The following is a 14559-nucleotide window of genomic DNA, read 5'->3' as shown; positions in this document are numbered from 1 at the left end:
GTACTTATGGCCGAGAGTTTTGATGAAGTGCGACTGGAGTTGCAACTTGTGGTACCACGCCAGCGTGTAAGGTATTCCCCAGTCACCACCGTTGCAGGGTCTCGAGGCGCTCCCTTATTGGGCTTGGAGTAACATGAAGTGATAATTAAAGCGGCTCTGTCGTGGTACGAGAAACGGACCGTTTTTTCCAATGCCGAGGTAATGTAGATGGTAAAGCGAAGGGAGTGAGGCAGAATGCGATGTGAACAGTTAAGTTGGAAGAAAGAACGAAGGATTGGGAGGTTGGAAAGGAAGGAGTGCCCGCTGGGAACAAGCCGCAACACTTCGCTTGGGTGCGGGGTTCCACTTGGCAAGGGTAAAGGTGCGGCTCAAAATAAGGTCTTAACAGCTCTGACACTGCATGGCACCAGTTGCTGTCACCGTACCTGCGCAAACGGTCACCTTGCAAGGTCAGCACAGCGGGAAACTTCTCGGCAAGCTGAAAGAGAAGGGAACTTGACCCGATCTCAACCCGACATCCCGTGCCCCCTTGTGTTCCATTTTGGCATTTTCCTCTTTGGCCGCCGCATTGTGTCAATAATTTCCAGCCCATGCTCAGCAGAGCCGCAACATTGAGGTAACTCCTCCATCTGAACCATCATGATGTCGTCCCGGGGCAAGTGCCCTGGGGCCGAATCACCACCTTCGCGACCATGGCCCCCTCATCAGACGTATGAGACAGTGAGTTCCTGTTCCGCCTCACGCATATGAAGAAAAACACAAGTCAACTAACATGCAGAAAAATCAGTGAGAAATTTCAGCATCGTTGATGAATCAATGTTGTGTGGTTAAACTGACCTAAGGCCTGGGAGCGGGGCCGGTGGTGGGAGGGATCCTTCCCAAGAGGGAAACTTTCCAATTCTAAACCAACCGACGAGCCTCGCGGCAGGTGACAGGCCCCATCACTTTCACTCCTCCCTCGCTTGCTCTTGCTTAACATTGTTCGCTGGGAAGAAGGTATAAGTTCGCTTGAGCTTGCTTGACGAACTCTTGCCTCCGTGCACTTGTCCACCTCCTGTCTAAGTTATATCCACTTCACTCTCACTTTCGTCTTATTTCCTTCTTCCGATTTCAACAAATTCCTGCTCAATTCATGGCATACGTCACTCTTTGAGGTCCCGCCAGGAGATTGCAGAGAACACAGCTACTGACATCATGTCACTGCTTAAGCTGCCGTACGAGATGGTCAGCTACGTGCTGGACGAGCTCGACCTTGACCATGTTTGGCAACTGAGTCTCACCTGTAGGCATCTAAGGTCTCTGGTGACAGAATCGAACATAGCAAAACGACTGCTTGAGGTGCTGTCCCGCCGCACGGTACCCCTATTTCTTCGTCTGTGGAAGCTAACTTTCATGCTTGTGGCACAGAGCAAAGCACCGGCAGCAACAGAGACTCAAAACGCCCACGTTACCAAGAACTATGCCCACGAACTTCGACGCTTGATGAAACGCCGCCAATCCATCTCTTCGGTCACCCCCTACTTGGCAGCTGTCGTTGGCTTTGGCGAGGACTGGATATACCGAGATGGCGTGCTGTGTTACATCCGACATGACCAACTTCGAATATTAAACCTCCATGGGTCCGCAGTCGACGAAATCGTTGTCAACATTCGACTCCTTCTTGATGAAGCGATCCCCGAGTCTCGCAAGATACGCAATTATCGGTTTCGGCCTCTCAACGTTTCGAACAACATCGTCTCCTGTTTATACTACTATAAGGAGCCCTGTACAAGTGGATGTGATTGTGGTTCAGTCTATGCGGGGTCGCTCGTTGTCTTTAGTGCTCAGGACCGCAAAGTTCTTACTGCGCGACGTCTACTACAAGATTTCGAACCTAAGAGGGTCGCGGTACGAAACAACGACAAGGTCCTATTTCTCATCCACAGATCTCGCTATCAGGAAGGACGATCAATATGCTGGAACGCCTACAATATTCTAGCCAACGCATGGCATCTCTCTACTCGCTTACGCTTGTTTGGCTTTCACTTTCAGCCATTTGAAATAGGCATCACGCATTGCTTCGAAATTCTCGACGGTCACATTTACTCGCTTTCAAACCATAGCGACCTCGAAGAAGAGGAAGGCGATTGGGTGTCGCCTTATCATTGCCTAAGATTTCCTCTGGCTTTCAACGTTGTGGCCAAACTCGGACCCGACCGGCTGTTGCGGAGAAATCATCTGGACGGGCCAATGGACCATAGGTGGACGTTCATGAGAATGTTCAAAGATGAAGCAACGGGTGAGATCAAGGTTGTGGAGTCGCGGAGAGAATGGATCAAAAGGAGCTCCTCCGCAACACGTACCTACTATACAACTACGATTAAATGGCCTAGTGAAAGCGCAAGTCACTTTGTATCCGACTCCAATGAAGATGGCTCCGATGGAAGCAACACCAGTGGAAACAACTTCGGTGGAACCAGCATAAGCCCAGGTTACCTGGGTAATTCAGGCAATGAACCTGACCATGGTAATGCGGAAGTTCACCCAGAGGATGGCATATCAGGACCTGGCGAGTCGGAATCAAATCATCAACGAGGTGACAGGCCACCTAGAATCCTACCTCCAAGGGACCCTCAAACTGTCCATCCTGGAGATGACAGCTCCAAAGGACCGATATTCCTTCGCAATAAATGCCCGATCCTGTCATATCATCCGTCTTGCCAAACGTTCCTTGACCTAGTGGACTTATCACCATCGAATTCGGACAAACGACGGATGCGCATTCGGGGAGGTACGCGACATCGCCGGAGGCCAGAAGAGATTGAGGATTGGAGCCGCTCTGCGAAAGAGAAAGGCTCATTATCAGTTGCGGAGAAACACTTCGAAGAAGTATACAAAATGTACAAACACGAAGAACCCGTTTCTTGGCCACCCGACCACGACCCCAAATCTCCCAACCCGGCTTTAGCCCAACTCTACGAAATCCTCAGTCCGCCAAACTACGCGGGCGAAATCACTGGCGATTGGGACGAGCGTTCGTTTGTGTATGCTGCGGGTGCGTCTTGTGGCAGTAAGGAAAAGGCTCTTGTGTTCATCTCCTTTGACCCGTCCATTTCACTGGCGGGAACTTTGCCATACCCAGGTCCGATGATGTTTGGTCGGCCTCAGTCAGTCGATACAACCGGTCCGACAACTACTGTGAGTGACAATTCTACTGCTCATCAAAGCCATGGCGATGGAGTAAGAAGGGGGAGGCAGTTAGGAAGAGCAAGGCAGACCCCAAGGGGGAGGCAGACAGTAAAGAAGAGGCAGACGGGAAGGAATGCACCGACGGAGGCAACACAGGTGCATAGCACCAAGGCTGATGCTGCCTGGTGCACTATTGAACCAGCGCAGTATCAAACGATCAAGAAGGGTTTCCATTTCTGCGTCTGAGACAGACACGGACACAGGGCGAAAACGAGGAGACATGAAGACCAGGCTCTATGCCTGAATAGTACGGTATGGTTCGACAGAAAGTCATTAATTTGGCGTGTATCAGCAATAGTTGTTTTGCTGTTACTAGCGAACAATAATGATATCGATTTATATCACAGAAGCCGCAGGTCCGTTGTCTGGATTGTTTTGTGCGTCCATCCAACAGAGATATCTAGGCCGCTTTCGCCCATTACTATTCAGAAACACAGCAGACAGACTTAGATCTGTTGATATGCCCTGACGGAACATCAAGAAGGTCCGATCATTTTCGGAGGCACCACTTCAAACAAGGCTGCCGGGACTCTATACATAGATTCGTCGTCACCACTTGTGGTGGCTTCAAAACGGCACTTTAGAGCCTCACCTTGCGTACATCGCGGCATCTCGGGATACACAACAGGAAACGAAATTCTCCCACCCTTCTGGTTCCGAGTAGAAAGAGGTAGGTATGCGACCAGGTGGCCAACCTTACCCGCTCTTACTGTCAGATTGCACGGTTATGTGAATGTAGAGAATATGGGTTGATCGTTATATTGATTGAGTATGTAGAGTAGAAAGATTGCATATATAGGTTGGGGGATCCCAGAGTATTAGGAAGGTTTGCAGCGCTGTTGGGGTAGCTGGGAGGCTAGTCCTCTTATAGAACTTTCGTTTTATTGGCTAGATATAGCCCACCAAATTAACACACCTCCCCAACTAAAATCCCCTATTTTAGGGACGAAGCTAAAGCTATTTACATATTGCCTTTCTATTCCTAACTATCTCCTCTATATTTTTTAATTTAATATAATCTATTACATATCTCTTTTTTTTCTTCTTCTCCTTAATTGAAGCTATACCTAGTAATCCCTTGAATTTTATATACTTTTACGCAAATAGCACCTTCGTTAAACCGTAACACGGGGATCTACGAAGAATACTAGATACGGGGCGCCATGGGATGAAGCTAGTGTATCTGTTATATTCTAAATAATGATGATGAGAAGAAGAGGAAGGTCTGGAAGCCAGGGCACAGCCCAGTCTTATGTACTGGGCTGGCAACAAAGGTTCTAAAGAACCTTTGTCCCAAGCTAGGCAACCAGAACCTCTATGACTAAACTAGACTATTCTATAAGGTGTTGGAAACCCCTAGTTTCCTGTATTAAATGCCGCTTAATAAAAGAAAAGCCATTGTCCTCAATGGTCATGAACATCCAGGTCTCCTCCGATAAGTTCCAGGTCTCCTCCGACAATATCTAGGTCTCCTCCGATATCCTCCAGGTCTTCAGGATGATCCGGGGCGCAACGGGATGCATCAGGTTGACAGAGCGAAGATGGATAAAGTCTGTAGAGGTCCGTTGAAGTCCGAGAAGCTAGGAGGCGGTTTAGGAAGGCCCTAAGAAAATAAGGGTAGAACGAATGAAGCGAAAGGAAGGCGAGAAATAGCGAGGTCCGCTAAGTAAGGTAGTAATAGTTGGTTGCCTATATTAATGGTTGACTAATAGAGGGTTTGGTAAAGTTGTTAGAGTTGAAAAGGGGTGCTAAAGAGTTGTTAACCTTGTTGGTAGTTGGTGAAAGAAAGAAGTGAAAAAGAGATGCCGAAAGATGAGTGTTGAAAGTGTTGAAAGTGTTGAAAGTGTTGAAAGTGTTGAAAGTGTTGAAAGTGTTGAAAGTGTGGAAAGTGCTAAAAGTGTTAGTGCTGCTGAGAAATCTGGAGTCTTTTATTAATGCCTGTATGAATGGCAAGATTGCTAGAGGGTTGGTACGAGTTGTAAGGAGGTGGCAAAGGCTGTTAGATATAGATTGTTAGGTTGATAGCGAGGTCGTTGTGTAGTACAGTAGTTAGCTATAGAAGTGGTGATGCTATATTGTTGTTGTTGTTGTGATAGGTGTAGAGAGTTGACGATTTCTTGAAGGCGGGGACGGTCGAGTTGCTTTGCTTGTTGTTAAGAATAGGGGGAATGAGCTGTAAAGTTTGTATTGATACTGGAGCAAGCCGATGCTTAATGATGGCGAGTTGTAGAGGTAATACTGGGGATATTCGGGAATTATTAGGGTATCCGAGGCTATAGAAGGCATATTTATATGCTGGTAATAGAAGAAAAGGGTAACGTCCTTGTTACTTGTGATAGGCTAGGGAAGTTATTGTTATTCCTCCCTTGTTTTATTTTGCTGGGTGGGAGGGTAGTATCTTTTGTAAGTAAAGTAAGCTTAAAGGTTTTATTGTGAAAGAAGTTTGAATGTTTTGAAAGTGGGGCGGCTATTGGAAGCTTCTGTTCTTGTTTTGAAGCGCGGTGATAAAGTTGTTAGAACGGTAAACTTGGTGCGCTTGGTTGTCTTAGTGAAAGAAGTTTGAGATATTTTAGTCTTTCGTTTTGCGTTTGATCTACTACGATTTAATCAAACGGTACTTGAAAGAAGTTTGGGGGTATTTTGAAGCTTTTGGTTACTGTGAGCGTAAGGTTATAAGTTGTTAAGGAGGGCGAGTTCGTGAAGCGCGTCGTTGTTGTTGTTTTTGGAGGGGTGTTAAAGGGTGGAAGTTCGAGGAGGACGGTCGAGTTGAGTGTTTGTTTTGGGAGCGCTAAGTTCGCGATGATAGCGTAAATAGAGTGTCGTTTAGCTTACTACAACTTAGTTGGAAGAGGGGATCCTTATTTTTACTATGTTTACTACGATTTAGTATGGTAGTGTTATTGTTTTGAGAAATTGCTTGGGCGGAAGTGCGTTTGATGGAGGTGTTGTCGGTTTTGTAACGAGGTGCTTTATTCAATGCTTTGGCATATCGTTTTAAAGTTAATTTGGTAATTTGTTGGTAATTTTGCTGTTTTACTATGACGTTATATTCGTTCTTCGTTTGGGCTATACCTTAATGGCTAAGCTAGATTGTACTTGAGAGTAATGTAGTGATTTAGTTCGTGGGCAATGGGCCTATTACGATTTAGTGTATTGCTTGGAGGTTGGATCTGGTAATTTGTTGTTGTAGTCAATTTAATAAAGAGGACTTGTAATAATAAATTGGAGGGATCGTTTGAGTAATTGTTGTTTAGTATTGGCTATATTGGTTCCTCGTCTGGACTACGACTTTAACGGTAGAGTTAAATTGTATTTGAGAGTGGTGATAATAGAGGTTGTCGATCGACGTATAGTCGGCGAAGATTGTGGTAATAAATAGTAAGATCGCTTAAGGAACGGCGGGTTATTGTAACCGTATAGTTGTAGCTACTATTTAATACGAGGATTTACAAAGAATATTAGATATAGGGCGCTATGGGATGAAGCTAGTATATTTGTTGTATTTTAAGTAATGATAATGAGAAGAAGAGGAAGGTCTGGAAGCTAGAGTATAGCCGAGTCTTAAGTACTAGGCTGGCAATAAAGGTTCTAAGAACCTTTGTCCCAAGCCTAGCAACCAGAACCTCTATAACTAAACTAGACTATTCTACAAGGTGCTGGAAACCCCTGGTTTCCTGTATCAAACCGTTTGTAGGCATCTTTACTATCTCTAAATACTTAATCTTAATAGTCCTAATTGTAACCTCTTATTTGAGCCAATACTTATAAATATCTACGTACTTTAATTTAATTATTAGTTTAGAAGCCTCGACCGTTACTACCCTAATCGTCTACTTATTATTATAATCGATAGTAAGGATAGGGTCTACGAATTTTACAATTAAGCTTCGTATTAAACGTATTATAAATATAATTTCTTTTACTACGTTTATAAATTCTACTTCAATCGTGAATATAACTATAGTTATTTATTTAGTAGCTCCCTAATATACTAAATTGCTAAAGAGTTTAATTATAAAGTCTTATAAACTCTTTCAATTTATAGAATTATTCATAAGGGACGTATTTAACGCAATTCATAAGGTGTCTTCGCTTCTATAATATAACGCTATATTTATAGTAGCGTATAAGTAGTATAATATTTTATCTATAACCTTATAATAATTTAGATAGGGTTATAATTATACTTAGCAAAGCGGTCTATAATAAAAGTAATATCCGGTCGCGTTATAATTATTACGTAAAGAATAGAGCCGATTTTAATTTAATATTAGTATATTAATTTATTAAAAGCTTTATTTTTGAAGGGTATAAGTTCGATATTAATTATAGGTAGTTATATTACTTTTTTATTATTTATAAAGCGGTATATTTTCTACAAGTATAATTGTTAAAATAATTAAATCTTTTATACTCTATAGTCTTATATAATTTTAATATTTAAGAATTATTATAATTTGTTATTTTTAATAAAATAGTATTACTATTTAAAGTTATTTATATACTTATGGGCTTCTTTACTTTTATAACGGTAGAAGGTAAAGATAATATTATTAATAAAATAGAAAACGAGTACGCTATTATTAATAAGAATATAGGGTTCCTTTAGGACTATTTTAAAATTTAGAATAGTAAACGTATTAGTAAATTCGCGTTACTAGAAAAGCGGAGAACGCTATGATTCTCATAACGCCGTTATAATTTTTAAGACTTTATTTAGTATTTAGTATCTTGGAGGTATACGTATATAAGTTTCCTTGTTTATATAAGCGTTAATAAAGGTATTAACGGCGTCGTATTAAATGACTTCGAAGTTAAAGCGTATAATTATAGCGATAAAGGTACAGAAGGATTGGCCAGCGAATATAAAAATATACGTTTTTTATCCTACTTCCTTCTTTTATTAATCTTTACGTATAATGAAACGTATTTTAACTTTATTAAATTTATTATTTTTAAAGAATTTATACGTATATACTTATATATAATCGAGTAATTACTTCCCCTTAATCCTTAATTCGCCCCTATCGACTTCTATTTAAATTTTTATTTCTTTATAGTTATTAAAATAGATTTATTCTATTTCTTTAAAGAGGTTTCTAAAAAGGTAGTAATTAAAAAATTTGTAATTCTTTAGTAGTAGTAGTAATTTTTAACGGTAAAGAGTCTAAAATTTATTTATAAAGACGAGAAAATCAAATTCCTTTTGGGTAATAATTTTGTCTTTTTAGGAAAAGCGCTCTAATTCTACTTTTATAATTATTTTACTATAGTATTTAACCGTAAGTTAGTAAAATCTTCCTACGTTGAATAGGGCCTTCTATCATTCAAAACTGTAATTGTTAATTATTAGATTGTACGGTTATGTAAATATAGAGAATATAGGTTAATCGCTGTATTAATTGAGTGTGTGGAGTAGAAAAACTATATATATAAATTGGGAGATCCTAGAGTATTAGGAAGGTCTACAGCGCTATTGGGATAGCTAGGAGGCTAGTCCTTTTATAGAATCCTCGTTTTACTAGCTAGATATAGCCCACCAAATTAACACTAACCCTACTTGCAGCAACAAGAGCCATTGTTATGATCCAGACAAAGCATCTAGTAGGAGAGCACCACGGTACACCCTTATTAAGGGGAAGCTATCAACCTAATAAGCCCAAGCACATAGCAGCCTCGAATAACAGAGCCTTATTACATTCACCTTATAGCTCCCCTATTTGATAATTACCTCTGCATTCCTGTGAACGTGCCTTAGTGCTTACTGTTAGATTCAAGGGTGGTTTTAGCCATACTATATAGAGGTTAGCGCTCTAGCCACCTAATATTGCCTAATTTCTAGGTATATTTAGGTTACCCCAGTACCCTCTATACTTTCTAAGCGAGTTAGTCATACACACTCTTCAATCTATTAATTTTATACCATTATATTTGACAATTAATAATCTGATTTGCGTATTTACGTTTAATACTACGATTATCGATTCTAAGTAATATCCCTACGAAACTAATAACGTTAATTATATCTTTATTAAAGGAATCTACCAATAAGGCTATTACAATTATCTTTAATACCCCTACCAACTGGCCTAATTAATATAAAGCTCTTAAGAGACTTGCTAGCAATAATTAGCACTTTAATAATTAATTATTTAAAGAAGGATTTATAATGTAGAGGGTTCTACCCCCGAAAGAAGACTTCTTCCTTATTAAGTAAGTAAAGGACCGCTTTTTGGCGGTAAAGAAGGAGTTCATTAAATTCAATAGAAGAATCCGGGTTAAAAAGGGCGTAATTATAACCATAATAATTATTATTACTATAATTACTAATACGAATAGTATTATTATTAAAACTACTACTACTATTTAATTCTAAGAAGAAGCCGCTACTAGCGCTAACGAAGACGATGAGGGAAGAAGTTTGGAAGAAGAAGACGAAGAAGAAGAAGAGGAGGATAATAAATATTATACCGAATAGGATATTAGGGAAGATATAATTATTAACCCCTCTATTAATTTAATAATTGCCGATGAAATAGTATATAATTAAATTAATAATCCGTATAACGTTCGCTATAAGTATTAGAAAGACTTCAATAACGCTAATACCCGAATTTGTAATTAAATAAATATTTATATTGCCGCCTACTATACTAATACTTCATTTAAATAGTATAAATCTACTTGCAATTGATTTAGAAAAATTAAAAATTAAATTAATTATCGACTTATCGATTAAATTACTAAAATTCGTCGAAATTATTAAACCTTTATTAAAGAAATTATAAAGAAGTAACCTAAGGATTTCGAAAAGTAATTATTTGATTAGGAAATCCATATTACAGATGGGAAGAGATTCGGAATTAGTAAAGTAATTTCCCCTACTTTATAATTTATTAATTTTATTAATATAATTTATAAATATAAGCCTATTTAAGCTAGCAATTTTTAGAAGTTCGATAACGAATTCGAAGAGATATTTTTAAAATATAAGGACGTATCCGCTAATTTTAAAAGGGTTAGTATATTAAAACGTATTATACTATTAATTAATTTTAAAAAGGCTAAAGTTCGTAACGCTTAGGGTATTAGCCGTTTTGATTTATAAGAGTTCGTATTTAATCAGGAGGACATTTTTAATTTTAATTGTAAAAAGAAGCGGAAGGTAAATATAAGGAAGAAATGTAACGTAGATAAAAATGTAAAAGATTTTTTACAGTCGAAAAAGAGAGGAAGTATTACGCCGCTTTATAAAGTTTACGAACGAAGCCATTACCTAATAACGCGCTACTAGTATTTAATATTTAAAATTAAGGATAATCCCAAATAAAAGTTAAGCGGCCCTATTTAAAAGCTTATTAATAAGAATTTCGAAAAGTATTTTAAAATTAGTAAAGAGGTTAAGAAAATTAGGAATTAAATACGGGACCGCTTTATTACTTTTACGTAGATTATTACTTCGAAAAATTAAAGGAGATAAGAAATCGGTACTTGCAATTTAATATTTGTCGTTAAATAGTGTACTTTCAATACGAGTAGCAATAAGGGTAATATTTATTTATTTAAAAATTTTATAATCTTCGATTCCGGAGCTTTTATTTATATTTCTAACGAAATTAATTATTTCTCTTCGTTTCGAATACCGTCCCTAAAAGATTGTATTTAGGCTAGTGAATTTTAAATACCTATTAAAGGTTTTAGGACTATTAATATAGAAGTATAAAGAAAGAGGGGAATTTTAAAATTACGGTTGAAAAAAGTAACCTTTTACTTTAACTTTACTATAAATTTTATATTATTATATTTACTTCGAAAGTAAAGTCTTCATTAGAATTATAAACTCCCTAATAATTACTTCCGCTGATTAAAAAATTTACTTTTTTATTTCCTTTAAGAAATTTATTATTAAACGGTCTTTAAATATTTACCCTTTTCTTTTAATTATATTACCTTTTTTATTCGTCGAAATCGCTTTAATTCCTTTACCAGCCGTTACGTATATAAAATGCCCGCTAAATTTTAGTATAAACGATTCGATTATTACGATTTTTAAATCCTTAAACACTTTTATAATATTAAAGGCATTAAATTCAAAAGGCCCGCTATTTATTAGTATGACGCGAAAAGTATTCTAAAAATTAAATGATAAATTAAACGAAAATTACAAAATAAGGGATTTGGCCCGAGAGAGTGTTTCGCCATCGATTTCTTCGAATATAAAGTAGGGAGAAGTAGCTTTAAATATATTATACTTATTACCTATCGATAGATTAGATTCATTTAGTATATTTATATAGCGAACCGAATAATTAAAACTATTATTAAAAGATTCTTTTTAATTATCAATATAATTAGTTACTGATATAAAGTTAAAATTAAATACGTCGAATACAATAATAAATTTAATAATTAATACATTGGGCATAAATTAATTATACGCTTTATTATTTTCGAGCCTTCAATATTTAATATTTAAATTTAAAACAGCAGTATAAAATACTTAGGGGGTATAATTAAAGAAAAGGCGTATATAATAATAAATAGCGTTAAATTCCCTTACAACCTTTGGTTTTAAATCGTTTTAGCTTCGGTTTACTTTATTAACCGATCGCCTAAGTATTTTTATAATTGGAAGTTACTATATAAGCGGTTTTATACCTTCGTAGCCTACCGTAAGGGGGTATAAACCGAGCCCTATAAATTTAATTTTCATTATTTACGTATTTACAGTTATAAAGTATACGTAATAATAAGCACTATATAAAAGAAAGAGTAACAGCGTAAAAATTTTTATTTAAAGGCCTAGATTAAATTCCTTACTACTTATATTATTTCCTCTATTTATTAAATTTAGAATTTATAAATTAATTGTATTATCTATATTTGTAATATATTCTTTAACGAAGATTTAATTTATTTAAGGAACTTTAATAATTTTCAAGAAGGATTAAGGGTAATTAGCGACGAAACTACCAATTTATTTAATTAAATTAATTAATTTCCTTAATTATTTACGCGATATTTCGAACCCTTTAATATAACCTAAAATATAGAAAATAACAATCTTACCCCTTTCCTACCGTTATTCTTCGATAACGAATTTTAAAAAGATAGTAACGAAATTATTTCGAAACTAATAAAACTTACCGTTTAAAATAAAATATTTATCGATTTTATATTTAATTACCCTACCCCGTTAAGTATATTACTAACTATTTTTACTACCAACCTTATAATAAATTTACTAGAGCCTATTTCCTTTTCGACTTTCGAATTATAAGAAGCCACGTTTAACGTTAAGAAATTTATTTAATTAATTAAGTAACGGTAGGGTAAGATAATTACGAAGGTAGAAATTAACCGCTTAATTTCTAAAGGTAGTAAATTAGACTTTAGTAAACGTTAAGACCTCCTTCTAATTTTAAAATTTTACTACGATCTCTAATATTATAATTTAAATATTTTTTTAAGTAAATAGAGGAAATTTATTTCGATAGCTATAAAGAGATAAAATTATAGCTTAAGATTAACGAAGACGTTCTCCGTACTAAAAGTCTTTAGATCTTCGATTGTATATAGGTATATATATATAAATTTAATAAATATAATCGGTTATTAAAAGTAAAAGTTCGCTTTATAATTAAAAGAGATTAATAGTATAATTATAGTAAGAAAACGTATACTTCTACGTTAATTAGTCGTTTATTTCGGTTAATTATCGCCTACGTTACTAAATTCAATTTCGAATTTATTTAATATAATACAATAAATACCTTTATTAACGCCTACTTTAATAAGGAGATTTATATACGTATACCTCTTAATTATTAAAAGTATAATATTATTTTTAAAATCTTTAAGACCCTCTACGGTTTTTAACAAATTCCTTTACTGTAATAATAAAAATTTAACGGGACCTTCGAAAGCTTAGGGTTTAAACCGTTATTCGAAAACCTATATATCTTTAAATATAATAGAATTTTAATTTTCTATTACATTAATAATATTATTTTCGCCTTCGATAAATTATAGTACGATAAAGTTATACAAATTACGAAGAAACTGGAGGAGAAATATAAATTTATTAATAGTTATGATTTTTAATAGTTTTTAGGCATTAAAATTATTCGAGACCGAAAGGTAGGTTGTATTTAATTATTTCAACGGGAATATATTTATAAAATTACTAAATTGATTAAGAATCCCTATATTTTCACCTTCATTCCGATAAATAATAAAGAGTTTATACTTTACAATAGCGTAGCCTCTTTCGATAAGATTTAGGAATATTAAATCGTTATCGGCTCTATAATATACGCCGTTGTAATTACCCAGCCTAATATTACTTTCGCCGCTAATCGATTGGTTCACTATAATTATAATCCCAATCCTTAGTATCGTAAAGCTACTAATAAAATTTTATATTACTTTTAATAGTACTTTAATCTCTCCCTCTATTATAATAAATTAACGAAATTCGAAATCGCTTTAAATACGTCGTATGCCGACAATTCTCTAAATCGAAAGAATTTGTATAAATTTACAATTAAACTCTTCAATAATTTAGTTAATTAGAGTATAATTAAATAAAAGACAGTATTTATTTTAATAATAGAAGTAGAGCTATTATCGGTTTTCAATGTTATTAAGGAAACTATCGCTATTATACGTTTATATAAGGAGATTAATATTCCCTTCTGTAATAAGCTGGCGCTCAGAGGTTATGCCTGGCTCTAGGAGCCAGGCTTCTAGGCCTGCAGACCTTCTGGGTGGGCCATAGTTCCACTTCCCCTAATTAGCCAGGGTTCCAGTACTTAGGTTTTCCCTACAGAGCTGGCAAAGCCTACAGACCTTTTCCTCCTTATCAACAATCTCAAGCTCTATTCTACCCCTACTACCGTACACACCCAATAGACCCGTAATATATTATTGACCCTCTTCTTTAATCTTTTCTTTCCCTCCAGACTACCACCTTCGACGTCTGCCCTAAAGAGCCTCTTCTCAACTGTCTATACAACCTTTTCTCTTATTTATAAAGACCGCCTCCCTATAGACTCAACACCACATATACAACCCCTTTTCTCTCGTCGTTTTTAAAGCCTTAATCAATCCAATAGTTATATTCGAACTCTTTAACTATAGCCCCGCCGCCGCCGTCTCCCCAATCGAAGCCAATCCTCCCTATCTCAATAAACCTACAAGGACTACCAAATTATATACTAACGGTCACGATATTAATAATCTAGAAAATTCCCATTTCTTATTCCAACCGTTTACTATTCGAAAATTAGAGACCCCGCCGTTTCGCTCTAAACTTTCACCACCTATTAA

General features: G+C 36.3%; 1 protein-coding gene across 1 annotated transcript; it reads left to right on the top strand.

Moving 5' to 3' along the window:
• Window positions 1-1087: 1087 nt before the first annotated feature.
• B0H65DRAFT_98090 (uncharacterized protein) lies at window positions 1088-3677 on the top strand. Its single transcript, XM_062831648.1, has 2 exons — window positions 1088-1338; window positions 1408-3677. The coding sequence occupies exons 1-2, from the start codon at window positions 1195-1197 to the stop codon at window positions 3412-3414; spliced, it is 2151 nt and encodes a 716-aa protein (XP_062684051.1). The 5' UTR covers window positions 1088-1194; the 3' UTR covers window positions 3415-3677.
• The last annotated feature ends 10882 nt before the right edge of the window (window positions 3678-14559 follow it).

The sequence above is a fragment of the Neurospora tetraspora genome (assembly GCF_033439725.1).
Source record: "Neurospora tetraspora strain CBS 560.94 chromosome Unknown B0H65scaffold_2, whole genome shotgun sequence".
Taxonomy (NCBI): Eukaryota; Fungi; Ascomycota; class Sordariomycetes; order Sordariales; family Sordariaceae; genus Neurospora; species Neurospora tetraspora.
Note: the sequence above shows the minus strand (reverse complement) of the source record. Positions and strands in the feature narration are given on the sequence as shown.